General features: G+C 42.3%; 1 protein-coding gene and 1 long non-coding RNA gene across 9 annotated transcripts in view; one reads left to right on the top strand and one right to left on the bottom strand.

Moving 5' to 3' along the window:
- Positions 1-12,299, top strand: part of LOC307199932 — a 121,368-nt gene that overhangs the window by 65,004 nt on the left and 44,065 nt on the right. The window lies entirely within an intron of this gene.
- The window catches only part of STK31 (serine/threonine kinase 31), a 39,480-nt gene continuing 31,561 nt past the window's right edge, over positions 4,381-12,299 (bottom strand). For all 8 annotated transcript variants that reach the window (XM_079947985.1, XM_079947983.1, XM_079947982.1 and 5 more), the window contains 7 exons: positions 11,003-11,128; positions 9,989-10,114; positions 9,674-9,760; positions 8,386-8,535; positions 7,335-7,460; positions 6,297-6,365; positions 4,381-5,336 (listed from right to left, as the gene is read on the bottom strand). In XM_079947985.1, the coding sequence (XP_079804111.1) occupies positions 5,094-5,336; positions 6,297-6,365; positions 7,335-7,460; positions 8,386-8,535; positions 9,674-9,760; positions 9,989-10,114; positions 11,003-11,128 (927 nt within the window). In that variant the 3' untranslated portion in view covers positions 4,381-5,093. The remainder of the gene's footprint in view (positions 5,337-6,296; positions 6,366-7,334; positions 7,461-8,385; positions 8,536-9,673; positions 9,761-9,988; positions 10,115-11,002; positions 11,129-12,299) is intronic.

Here is a 12,299-nt window from a genome sequence, read left to right as displayed (position 1 = left end):
CTCACCACTATGAGCTGGATAAAGAGCATGAAATCCACTCTCGACTCTGAGTATATTTCAGGCAGGAATAAGACTGTTTTAAAAAGCTTCTCCCCTTCTCTCCTAATAATTACTGCTGGGATAGTGACTCAGAGACAGCTCAGCTCTCCCTCCCCACCAGCTTTTGCTTATGACTGCATGCTACAGAACGGTGCAATACTTTTCATCCCCCTTTCCATCCTCCTACTGATACGATTTGGCACAGCAAACAAGACAAGACAGCAGATTTCTATGGGGCAACAGAGAGGAGTAGGAAGGGCAATATCAAAACAAGCCTCTAATCAAATGTGCATGGCATTTTGGCTAGAAGAGATATGTATGTTGTTTGCAACCACTTGCTTTATCAAGAGAGAACAAGTCTAAATGCAATTCACAAATGTACTAAAATGAGACTAAATCCACAACGCCAAGCCCAGTATTCAGAAATACAAAATGACTTGCAGAGGGCAACTGGGCTGGTACAAAGCAGAATAAGCAACTGTTTTCTGCTAGGAGTAATAGAGGACTGAGTTTACAGGGGAAAGGTCAGAGCTTGGTAATAAAGCATATCCTTTGCATCCATCAGACCCTAGATTCAATCCCCATCAAACCCCATCAGAAAACCTGGAGAGCAGCTGCCAGTCAGTTAGATTAACACCAAGCTAGATACACCAATATTCTGACATGAGATAAGGCAGTTTCCTATGTTCCTATGGCTCTTCCCAACAGCAAGCACAGAGAAATGAAATTATGGTATTAAGCTATAAATTCCTATCCTCCTTGGAAGCTGAGGACGGGACTAAGCAAGCACGAAAACAACTTTCTGCTGAAGCAGGGATAGGTCAATTTTTGTTTCTCTCAGTTTCTCATTTTTCCAATCTTCAATTCTCCACATTTTCAGATCAGAATTATTTCCTTTCTTATTTTTAAATAGTCGTGAAGATTCATCAGTACTTTCCTGCACATTTATCCTAATGTAAAGCTTTTTGCTTTTTTCTAAATAAACACTTATTTGCCTGACGGCTGAAGGAATCATTCAACGTTTCAGTTCTAGCACAAAGTTACTCACAGGCCTAAAAAAAAATCCAAGGCACTTAAAATTTGGGATTCCGGTGCCTCTGATTTTCAACATTTTCCCAACTCAGGCTATTCCGACGACACAGTTTAATCAGATAAGACAGCTCACAGCATGAATTTAACACACATTAAAATGTACAGGTATATATAACCACGTTACATGCCGCATAATTAGAGCAGAAGTAACAAGCGACCAGCTACACAGTGGGAAGCCCTGATGATGCAGAAGCCTGTTGTAGATCTCACTGTAACTCTATTTTTTCCCCTGGCACCCTGTGATTACACTGCTACTATTGGTTATCAAGATGTCTGCCTGTGCCTACAGCTAATCCGCCAGGGAATTAAGCTTATGTAACAAGATTTATATTAGCATAAATTCGGAAGCTTAACTGAGAGAGAGAAAATATACTGACTTTGTATCAGAAACATAAGCACTAAGTAATGCTCCATATGCAGTTCACGCACCCAAATTTTAAGGGGCATAGCTCAGCGGCAGAGCATCTCTTTTGCAAGCAAAAGGTACCCAGTTCAGTCTGAGACATCAGGCCTGGGAGAGTTCCTTGCCTAAAACCCTGGAGAGCTGCTGGCAGTCAGTGTAGACAATAATGAGCTAGATGGATCAACGGTCGGATGCAGCACAAGACAGCTTCTCACGTTCCCAACTCGGTTCCTAGATTCGACTGTGTTCCAGGTAGAGAGCGTTATACGTGGGGCTGCCTCAGAGGACGGTTCGGAGCTGGTGCAGGCTTCGGCGGCCAGGTTGCTAACCGGGCAAGGTAAAAAGGTAAAGGTAAAGGGACCCCTAACCATTAGGTCCAGTCGTGACCAACTCTGGGGTTGCGGCGCTCATCTTGCTTTATTGGCCGAGGGAGCCGGCGTACAGCTTCTAGGTCCTGTGGCCAGCGTGACTAAGCCACTTCTGGCGAACCAGAGCAGCGCACAGAAACGCCATTTACCTTCCCGCCAGAGCGGTACCTATTTATCTACTTGCACTTTGACGTGCTTTCGAACTGCTAGGTTGGCAGGAGCAGGGACCGAGCAACGGGAGCTCACCCCATCGCGGGGATTTAAACTGCCGACCTTCTGATCGGCAAGTCCTAGGCTCTGTGGTTTAACCCACAGCGCCACCCACGTCCCAACCAGGCAAGGTAGTCTGAACATATTGCACTAATCCTGGCCCGACTGCACTGGCTGCCCATTAGCTTCCGGTCCCCATTCAGAGTGCTGGTTTTGACCTGTAGGGCCTTAAACGGCTAAGGATTGCAGTGCCTCAAGGTCTGGAGGGTGGTGACACAAGAAAGGGCCTTTTCTGGAGTTGCTACCCGTCTGTGGAATTCTCTCCTCAGGGAGGTTTGTCTGAAACCCTCATATTTTTTTAAGCACCAGGTTGATTTAATATTCTACAGCCTTTTAAATGTGTGTTGGAGGGTGGGTTATTGTTTTGTCGTGTCTTTGCTTTTATCTTGTGAACCACCCAGAGATCTTTTGAAGGGCCCCCATCATGCCTGACCAATGGGCCACATAAGCTAGGGGTGATTGAGGTGGGGGTTTAATCCAACAATTTATGGGGACCCAAGGTTGGGGAAGCTGATGGGGGGGAATGTGGCCATGGGAATAGAATTCATGCAAGGGAAAATGTTATGTACTAAGCTTGGATCCTAGAACAATAGGCAAGTAGGATCCTAGAATGCAACAACTCATTGGCTTGCAGGAGAAGACCAATCAGGCTCCAGGAGGAAGTTCATCAGCCTATTAGGCTGGTAGGATCCTAGAATGCAACAACTGATCGACCTGCAGGAAAAGACCAATCAGACTCCAGGAGGGAAGCAGAATAAGCCAATCAGACGGGACTCATTGTGTAAATAATGTATATAAAAGCCTGAAGTTTGGGGGGCAATTAAATCACTGTTTTACAAGCGGCCCGTGGAGGTCATTTGACCGTCCCAAGAGCTGCCCCTGAACTGAGCTACCAGCGCAGGAACTCGCTTCTGCGGTGCTGAAAAACGTGTCTGTGCATGCACAGGTGCTGAAAATCATGTCTGCACAGACACAGATGCCGAAAATCGCGTCTGCGCAGATGTAAAAAATCACGCACGATCCGACCCATGGAGGGATCTCTACGGGACCGATCTGGCCCAGGCAAGATAAACCTTGCTGACTCCTGCTCTACAGAGCAAAACCAAATGAAGGAGCCCCTCATTGGAATAAGCAGGAAGTGATGTTCTGCCTCTGCCAACCAAAACAAGACGACACCCAACTCAATGCAAGTTAATAACTGGTCTTGAAGGACATCAAATATTAGGTTGGTTTTCTTAGTGTTGCATAGTATATCTGACACCTTCTTAACTCTAAACATCCAACTTAGTCTGAGTGAACCCACTGAAGTCTACTCCAAGTATGATTAATGGACTTCATCCATATTCCACAATTTTTTATCAACTGGAATGAAGTAGCTTTACATTTTAGTAGTGTTTTTATGTGATTTGCCTTTTAATGAAGCTGCTTGTTATTTATATACACTGATCAAAAGATAAATTACTTTGGGGGGAAATGGTTGTTGTTGTTGTTTAGTCGTTTAGTCGTGTCCGACTCTTCGTGACCCCATGGACCAGAGCACGCCAGGCCCTCCTGTCTTCCACTGCCTCCCGCAGTTTGGTCAGACTCATGTTTGTAGCTTCGAAGACACTATCCAACCATCTCGTCCTCTGTCGTCCCCTTCTCCTTGTGCCCTCCATCTTTCCCAACATCAGGGTCTTTTCCAGGGAGTCTTCTCTTCTCATGAGGTGGCCAAAGTATTGGAGCCTCAGCTTCACGATCTGTCCTTCCAGTGAGCACTCAGGGCTGATTTCCTTAAGAATGGATCGGTTTGTTCATAAGCATTTTGCCAGTCCCATTTTTTTTTTTTTTGCCAGTCCCATTTTTTATTAGCTTTACAAATGTTTAGAAATGGCTTCTCTTCCCAATATTAAAAAGCTGCATTGTACATTCTTTAAAGCTGCATCGTGCAATATATATATATGCATGCACATTTTTATATGACCAGCCTGACCCAGTCACGAGCTGTTCCCTATTGTATGCGCCACACACTTGTTTCTGGCAGCTATCCTGCTCAAAAGGACCAAGTAAAGAGCACCACCTAGTGGTCAGATGCGAAACTGTGATACAACAGTTAAAACAGATAAGGAAAGGGGGGGGGGGGGGGAGAGAAGTCAAGTACTTTCATATCCAGCCTCTTAAAAGTTTGTAAGAGATTTCCCAAGAACACCACAAGTGTAAACTGCCGGCTCGCTTCAAAAGTTTATTCAAAGAAGTCTCATTTCTCAAAAATGCTCTTTCCCAAAACAGATCAGGGGGTGGAGAAATATAAGGAAATAAACTGAATGTTCTATACACAAGTATTTCACCAACATCCTTGTAAAAATGTGAACAAACAACAAATCCAGCAATCGCTGCTCATCAACGAATATGGCACAATGTATTATTTCTAGGTTTTGATGTATTTATCTTCTGTGACGGCTCTTTTCAATGCTTGTTTTAAAGAACCTAATTTTAGGTTGACTAACCAAGTGGTAGACTCCACTCTTTCAGGACTGCTAATGCCAGCAAGTTCTTTAACGGGGATAATGTGCCAGATCACTGGAGCCAAGCTCTACCTTCTCCCTGAAAAGCAGTCCCTTCTGCTCAGAAACTTAAGCAAACAGTTCCCTAAAACAACTTGGGAAGTTTCTTGTATTGAGGAAAGGAATACCTGTAACCCTGGAAGGCAGGTGGGAAAGGTATGTGATAGGAAAATTAGGCGTTTGCAAAACTGAAACTCAGGCTTGGTTAGCAACTATCCTAGATGCATATCAAATTTGTTAAAAGAAATATATGTACTAAAGAAGGAAACAAATATATATAAATTTTCAAGATCTTGTTGTTCTGCCATTTAAAGTTACAAGTCTAGAAAACTCTACCTCTTGGACCCAACTTATATTAATCTAGTTTGGCTTTGCATTTTAAACACAGGCATCACTGTTTGTATTATCTGAAAACGGTTCTATCACATAGTTTTTGATGGCAGGCAGAACAACTTCATTTTCTGTTGTTGCCTCTCCATTTCCAGGTTCAGTTGGCTCACTTTCCACTGAAACAGGGATCACTTCATGCAACAGAAAACAGTCGTCATTCAGCACCTCCTCTGAGGTCATTCGATTGTTAAAGCAGAGGAGTTTCGTGAGCAGAGATTTAACTTTATTGTCCTTAAAGAGAAAGAAAGAAAAACGTATTATTATTTGAGGTCTTCACCAACCCGCCCAAGTCCTGTGACGTGTGCAGATAATTCATATTTATTTTAGAAATACTTATATTCTGCCTTTAAAAAAAAACTCCAGGTGGCTTACAGTAATAAAAATATCAAATACCCAGAAACAGTACATAAAACTGTGGTCCAGGGGAAAGAGCATTAACATAAGAATCCCAGAATTCAGGGAAAAGTAGCAAAATCAGCAAAATCAACACTTTGTAAGGCACCCAAGACGCAGAAGCAACCACCCCTTTCTTCCATGAGCCTGGATTGGAAGAGAGAAGTTACCTGTCCCCTTTCTTTCTCCACCAAGGAAGAGATGGGCAGCTTCTTGCCTGCAACCTGGGTTTATGCCAGGAGGATGGGCGTGATCACTGCTAGCAGACACACTTATGGAACTATCACCCATATGTACTGTTAGAAAGCGAAGTGCTTAGCAATCCTTAGCACCTTCAAGACAGCAGCAGAGATTACTACTATAATTACACTGAGGGTTGCCCAGTTGACAGTGACCTATGACGGGGCCTTCTCAGTGGTGGTCCCCTATTTGTGGAATGCCCTCCCTTAGTGAGTTGAGTCCTCACTATTCACTTTCAGAGGAAAATTAAAAACATTCCTGTTTGCACAGGCATCAATTTCATTTTCCCCGAGTCAGTGTACAGGCATGTCTGATATTCAGATTACTTAGCCTTACTTTACCATTAATTACACTTGCCTACCATTCATAATACTTTCCAAATGATACGTTTCCATTTTCCTGACGATCAGGGACCACATTCCTTATTCTTTACACCAGCAATTGTTGCACTTTGATCTTGCACCCAGATGCATCATTTAGTATTAACTAAACGAAATGATTTAGGCAGTTCTGCACTATTATTTGAAATAGTTCGTGTAGATAAGAAAACAAACATACCATATAGTGGCCATCTACTTCAGGAGTTCCATCTCTCTTTATTTTAAACTCCTGTTTTCCAAGAACCAGCTAAAATTTTAAAAGATGACAAAATTAGCTCAAACATCAGTTCTAGAAAACCAAAATATGTTAGCCCATTCTATTCTGACAGTCACTTCCAGTTTAAAGAGGGAACAAAAAAGGTAAGCAAATCACAGTTCACTGTATATTTACCGCCCCGCCCAATTACAGCTCTTTGTGCTACATTTATTCTGCTGACCTAAAATTTATGCGTCCTTGACAAAAATAATCGCTGCACAAAACCAGATATACAGTGGACCCTCGGGTTACATTACCTTCAGGTAATGTAACTTTCGGGTTGCGAACGCATGCGCAGAAGCACTCTATCACGCTACGCACGTGAGCAGAAGTGGCACCTCTAGATGCGGACTTTTCGGGGTACGTACGGACCCCTGGAATGAAGTAAGATCGTATCTGGAGGGTCCACTGTACATTTGACTGTTGTCTCAAATAAGTAAAATATGTAACCTGCAACATGAATTATATTTCACACAAAGTCTAGATTTCTTAGTAAGTCCCTATATACTAACAGTGAACTCAAAGGTGGAAGCCATGACTGATTAAAGTGGTATATAATACTGCTTTAAATGTTTAATGTAGATGGGGCCTTGATAAGGGGCAGCATGCAAAGATGGGATATTCATTGCCTACAGTCTGAAAAGGCACAGCCTACTCTACCATTTCATTCTGTTGCACGCTTAAAGCTGATCGCACTTCATATTCATATCCATTCCCAAATTCAGAGAACAATCTGACAACCTCTTTAAGAAAGCAAAATGGGGGAAAATGAGAGCCCCTGGCTAAAATCTGTAGATGATCAAAGGGACAAAACAAAGACTAATAAATGTAGATCTACTTTCACACTCGAGCAGTTCTGGCAATTCCGCTCACAGCTTCGCTTGCAACTTTAGGGAACACAATAATTCAGCCTGCATTACATTACGAAGCCTTTGCATTTATAAATGAGGAGCTACATACCCAGTAAAGGAGGCAACCAAAAGCGTACATATCTGAAGCGGGAGAAGGTGGTTGTCCCTGCCTTACTTCAGGAGAAATTAAGTTCAAGCCATTCAGGAGCACAGAGTTCATTGAAGCACGCTGACTCTAAAAATTAAAACCCCACAGCTTGGAATTACAATTGAACGTTGCCTATAAAACAGATGATCTATGCTAGCCTAGGCAACAGGCCTGAAAATCATCCTACCTCCTGAACTGAGAGAGGAAGCAATGCATCTATTGCAATAGCCACCTTTCCATTCTCAGTGCAGTGGCACTTTGGGCACTGAACACACATATGCCACTAACTCTCTCTGACACCAGGAGAAAGGGTATGTGTCTGTATAATGCATACCCTCTAGTCGTGTTCTGTGTTTAACATGGTATGCGTTTAGCACCTCCTTCCTTCATTCTCTACCAGAGAGAGCCAAAGCTCTGCTAAGTGGAGGGCTACTGGCACTTTAATGAGTGCGTGGCTGGCCCTAACCCTGCGGAACTCCTTGCCAATGTGGGTTCAGCAGGAGTCATCGCTGCTTGTTTTTAGACACCTTCTAAAAACTGTATTAATCAGACAGGCCTTTCGAACTTGAGTTTCAATCCCGACCAGCTATCACTGATGTTTTTGCTTTTAGTCTGCAAACTGTTGTGTTTGCTGTGTTTTATGAGAAATGCCTGTGCATCTTCCTCAGACCAGCTCACGTTACCTAGCAAGTGTGTTATAGAAGCTGCACATTTAACGCTTCTAGGAATGCAAGAAGAGAGGGAGATTCTGGTAGCAGCATTCTAGAGGACAGGTCAGAGTCAATTGCCTCCAGCACCACCACCACCACCACCACACACACACACACACACACACACACACACATTTACACTTCATTTTTTGTTTACATTGTTTTAAGATTTGCCCCCCCCCCCAAATAAAATCCAATTGGAAAACCATTGGATTTTGCATGTGCTCAAAAGCAGAGAAACTGAATTAATTAACAACAAGGAAGAAGTTCATTTGTTTATATTTAAAGGATAGCTTCTTTACCACTGATTTGGTGAAGTCGAAGTCTCCAACAATTCCTTGCTCTCGGTTTACAGCAAATACGTTGTTTTTATGCAGGGATCCATGGATTATACCAGCTTTGTGTAGCGTATGCAGACCACGAGCTACTCCTTTCATCACCTTCAAAGTTTCCTAGTTAAAAATCATAAGAGATGAACCTCAAGAGTCCCATTAGTCTTTCAAACATAAACTCCATTGGAAGTAGGTACAAAGCCACTTATGAAACTCCTTGCAATGTGGCTGTAAGTCAGGATTAATCTTCAATCAATGAGTTACTCCAGATTGAGGAAAAATGTCTTGCCTACAATTGTTTTAAGCAACTGCTAAATTCAGAATAGTCTGAAAAACATCAGAGAGCATGCAGCAAAGCCCACAACAACAAAAATGAAGCATAGGTACATGGGGGCATTAGTGACCACTCAATGGGACCTTTTGGCCAAAATGCAAAGGGTTTTATGCTTATATTTTGCATTTGGATCCTTGGTGTTACATTTGTGTTATAAATCTTTGTTGTACCAGGACTATAGCAATTTATTTCATTTTTTCCGATACCAGTTTGTTTGTTATCATTGTAGAACTCATTAACAAATTATAGAGAAGAGGTGACATTTTAACCAGAGTCTCCTGTAGTAAACTGTACTGCAACCGGAATCAGACTGTCACTTAATAGAAAAGGTAAAGGGCACTCCTGATCGTTAGGTCCAGTCACAGACGACTCTGGGGTTGCGGCACTCGTCTCGCTGGCCAAGGGAGCCGGCGTACAGCTTCCGGGTCATGCGGCCAGCATGACTAAGGCGCTTCTGGCAAACCAGAGCAGCACACCGAAACGCCGTTTACCTTCCGGCCGGAGCGGTACCTATTTATCTACTTGCACTTTGATGTGCTTTCGAACTGCTAGGTTGGCAGGAGCTGGGACCGAACAACGGGAGCTCACCCCGTCGCGGGGATTCGAACCGCCGACCTTCTGATCAGCAAGCCCTAGGCTCAGTGGGTTAGACCACAGCGCCACCCGGGTCCATCACTTAATATACAGTATATTAAAATATGGCAAATAAGTATGTTGTTTTTTGAAAGAAACTGGGGTGGGAAGACAAACAGAGCATTGAAGCAAAAAATGAAGCACTAAATGCCCTGGTTTTGAAAAGCTGGATTCACCACATACCATAATGGAACAGTTTATAGTAAGAATTGAGTTAATCAGCATCTTAATGAATAGGGGGGGTTTTCTTTCGCTCTCTCCACCCTACTCCCACCCAATCACATTACTTACTTCTGGAGTTAAAGGTGCGGTAGTCTGCAATATGCCCAGGCTTGCTTCAGCATAATATGGGACCATCAGGTATGCCAGAGGATCAGACTTAATGGACACAAAAAGTAGTATGTATGTGTATATCATATATCAAATTACTGCAACATTTCTACAATTACTTAACACATACTGCAATCAATCAATCAATCAATCAATCAATCAATCTCAAAGTATATATGTACCTTTATTCATCATAGAAAGGCTTACTGATTAAAAGTATTAGGTTAGAAGATTTCTTTTTAAAAAAAATGACTGCATGGACAGTTTCTAACTTGCCTTGCATAAAAATAGAAACATCAGCTGCATCAAACCAGATTCTTCCTTCAGTTCTCTCCAGAGTCTGTGATACTTTGCTGCTCTTTCTATCACTTCAGCTTCAGTATTCATATCCACAGCATATCCCTAAGGTGGTTAAAAAAAAGTTGGCTATGAATTGGATAGGTATACTTTGAAATAATATTTTTCTCATTTTAAAAAGTCCCTAAAAAGTGTATGAACAACTTGTACACTGCATTTGAGATGCAATGCATATACCTACTTCTTACTTTGTGAACCTTAAAAGCTGTGGGGCTATAAAATATCAAGACGGCTGCAATTTTCTCGTAGCATCTATTGTATTCTGCTTTGTGATTTATTTTACTTAGTTCTTTTATTTGTGAATCACTTCCCAAGAGACATCACGAAGCAAATTACAATATAACATGCATATATAAAAACAAGTATAAATACACAAACAGTTTAAAACAATAATGGCACATACATCAAATCCATTCAAATCCAAGACAAATACCAACTGAGATTAGTGTTATGTTCATCCCATTTCACAGTGATGGCGCCAGGCAAACCTAGGAACCAGTTAAAATAATAGGACTGGAAAGGATTTTTATCTGTCCAGAAGGACTTGCTGTAATTCAGACAACTATATGAATAGCTTCTGTATATGAAACTAAGAACTGAGACTTTCCTCCGCAATCCCAAAAAGTTCCTAAGTTGTATGAAAATGAGCTTTCTAATAGGTTGGTTGTAACTAAGCCTAACTCTCCATAAACTAGACTTAAAAGGCTGATTTCTTCAAACTCAAAGATCAAGGCTCCAAAAATCCCCAAGTGCTTAGCTGCTCAGGCACAAAATCACATTCTAGAGACCTGAAATGTGTTTTTTCGGCTTAGCAGAGGACCAACAAGCACCCAGATGTTTAATAATGATATCTCAAAACCTGAAAGCTTTCCAGTTTAGTCAATGACTTGCCTCTTATTACTAGCTTTTTATAAAGTGAACTTGAAAGTATACCTTTAAGAGAACCTTCTGCCCTTGAACTTCTGAGCAAACCAGAGGACGTTTGGTGCTCAGTTCTCTCATTGGTTCGGCATCTAGAAGATCACGCTCCAAACTGACTGTCAGAAGTCCTCCTGAGTTCTGAACAAACAGAATTTGCCAATCACTTATAAATCCCAACACTGCACAAAATATAAATATGTGTAGATCACAGAATAGAGCCACATTATCTATAGGTAATAAACAAGGTGGGGAACCTGTATCCTGGGGCCTGGAGCTCTCCTGCCCAAGGCTCCACAACTATCTTGGAGCAGGAATCTTGCAGCATTGTTTAGGGGGAAAGGTAGCCATATCTCTTTATTTCCCAACCCTCCTGAAACTTTCCTTGTTGTGCTATAAAGGTCTCAGGTTTGAAGCAAGAGGGAAGGTTTCTGGAGAAGAGAAAAAGGGGTTTCTCCACAAAGAAGTGAGCTTTTGACCTTGTGGAGGGTGGCACTCCCCTCAATCCTGTTGGGTACACTAAATGGGTATCCACCATATACTATAAGCTGTTCTTGGTCAAAACAGGCCAATGTCCTCCTTTTCTTTCCTGTCAACTAACACCATAATTCCACTGGTCTTGGAAACCACTGAGCCTAGGTTCTTGTAATGCAGCAGTGGCAGGGGCAGAGAGGGGGGTTTGGGGGCTGGGGGCTGTTTGTCTTTTCATTTACAAACTAAGGCTCCCATGAATGTGCAGAAACCACTTCCTATTTTGGGCTGGTGCATTTCTCTGCCAAGTTGACAGCACATCGAAGTATCCCCCCCACCATCCCAATTTTGTTATTTAAAAAAAACAAGATCTTAGTACAATGGTACCCTTTCTCTTCCACCCAGAAGCTGCTGTGATCTTAAAACAGGAGAAACAAGACCTGCCATTTTACCCTTTCGGTCTAACAGGAAATCACATTACTGGCTTTACTGCCAGCAAAACAAGGTGACCATGAACAGCAACAGAACCATCAGGCAAATTTTTGAGAAGAACGAATGGATAAAGGATAAGAAGCACCCTGGAGACAGCCTGGTCACAAGGAATGGCAGGCCAGGCAGATGGCTAATATATAAAAATAATGCAGAACTTAACAATCATAACCTAGAACAGGCGTCAACAACCTTTTTGGAACCAGCAGGCACATTCTGTGCCTCAAATTTGTAACAAAATGGCTTCCATGAGGGACATGACCTAACACAGATTGAGGGAGTGTAAAACCATTGCTGTTTCCTCTCTTGGCCTCCACACTCAATATTTAGCATGGCAAGTAAGCTATGTCCT

The sequence above is a fragment of the Podarcis cretensis genome, assembly GCF_951804945.1.
Source record: "Podarcis cretensis genome assembly, chromosome: 12".
NCBI classification, from domain to species: domain Eukaryota; kingdom Metazoa; phylum Chordata; class Lepidosauria; order Squamata; family Lacertidae; genus Podarcis; species Podarcis cretensis.
The sequence above is the reverse complement of the archived record's forward strand: the minus strand, read 5'-3'. Positions and strand labels throughout refer to the sequence as shown.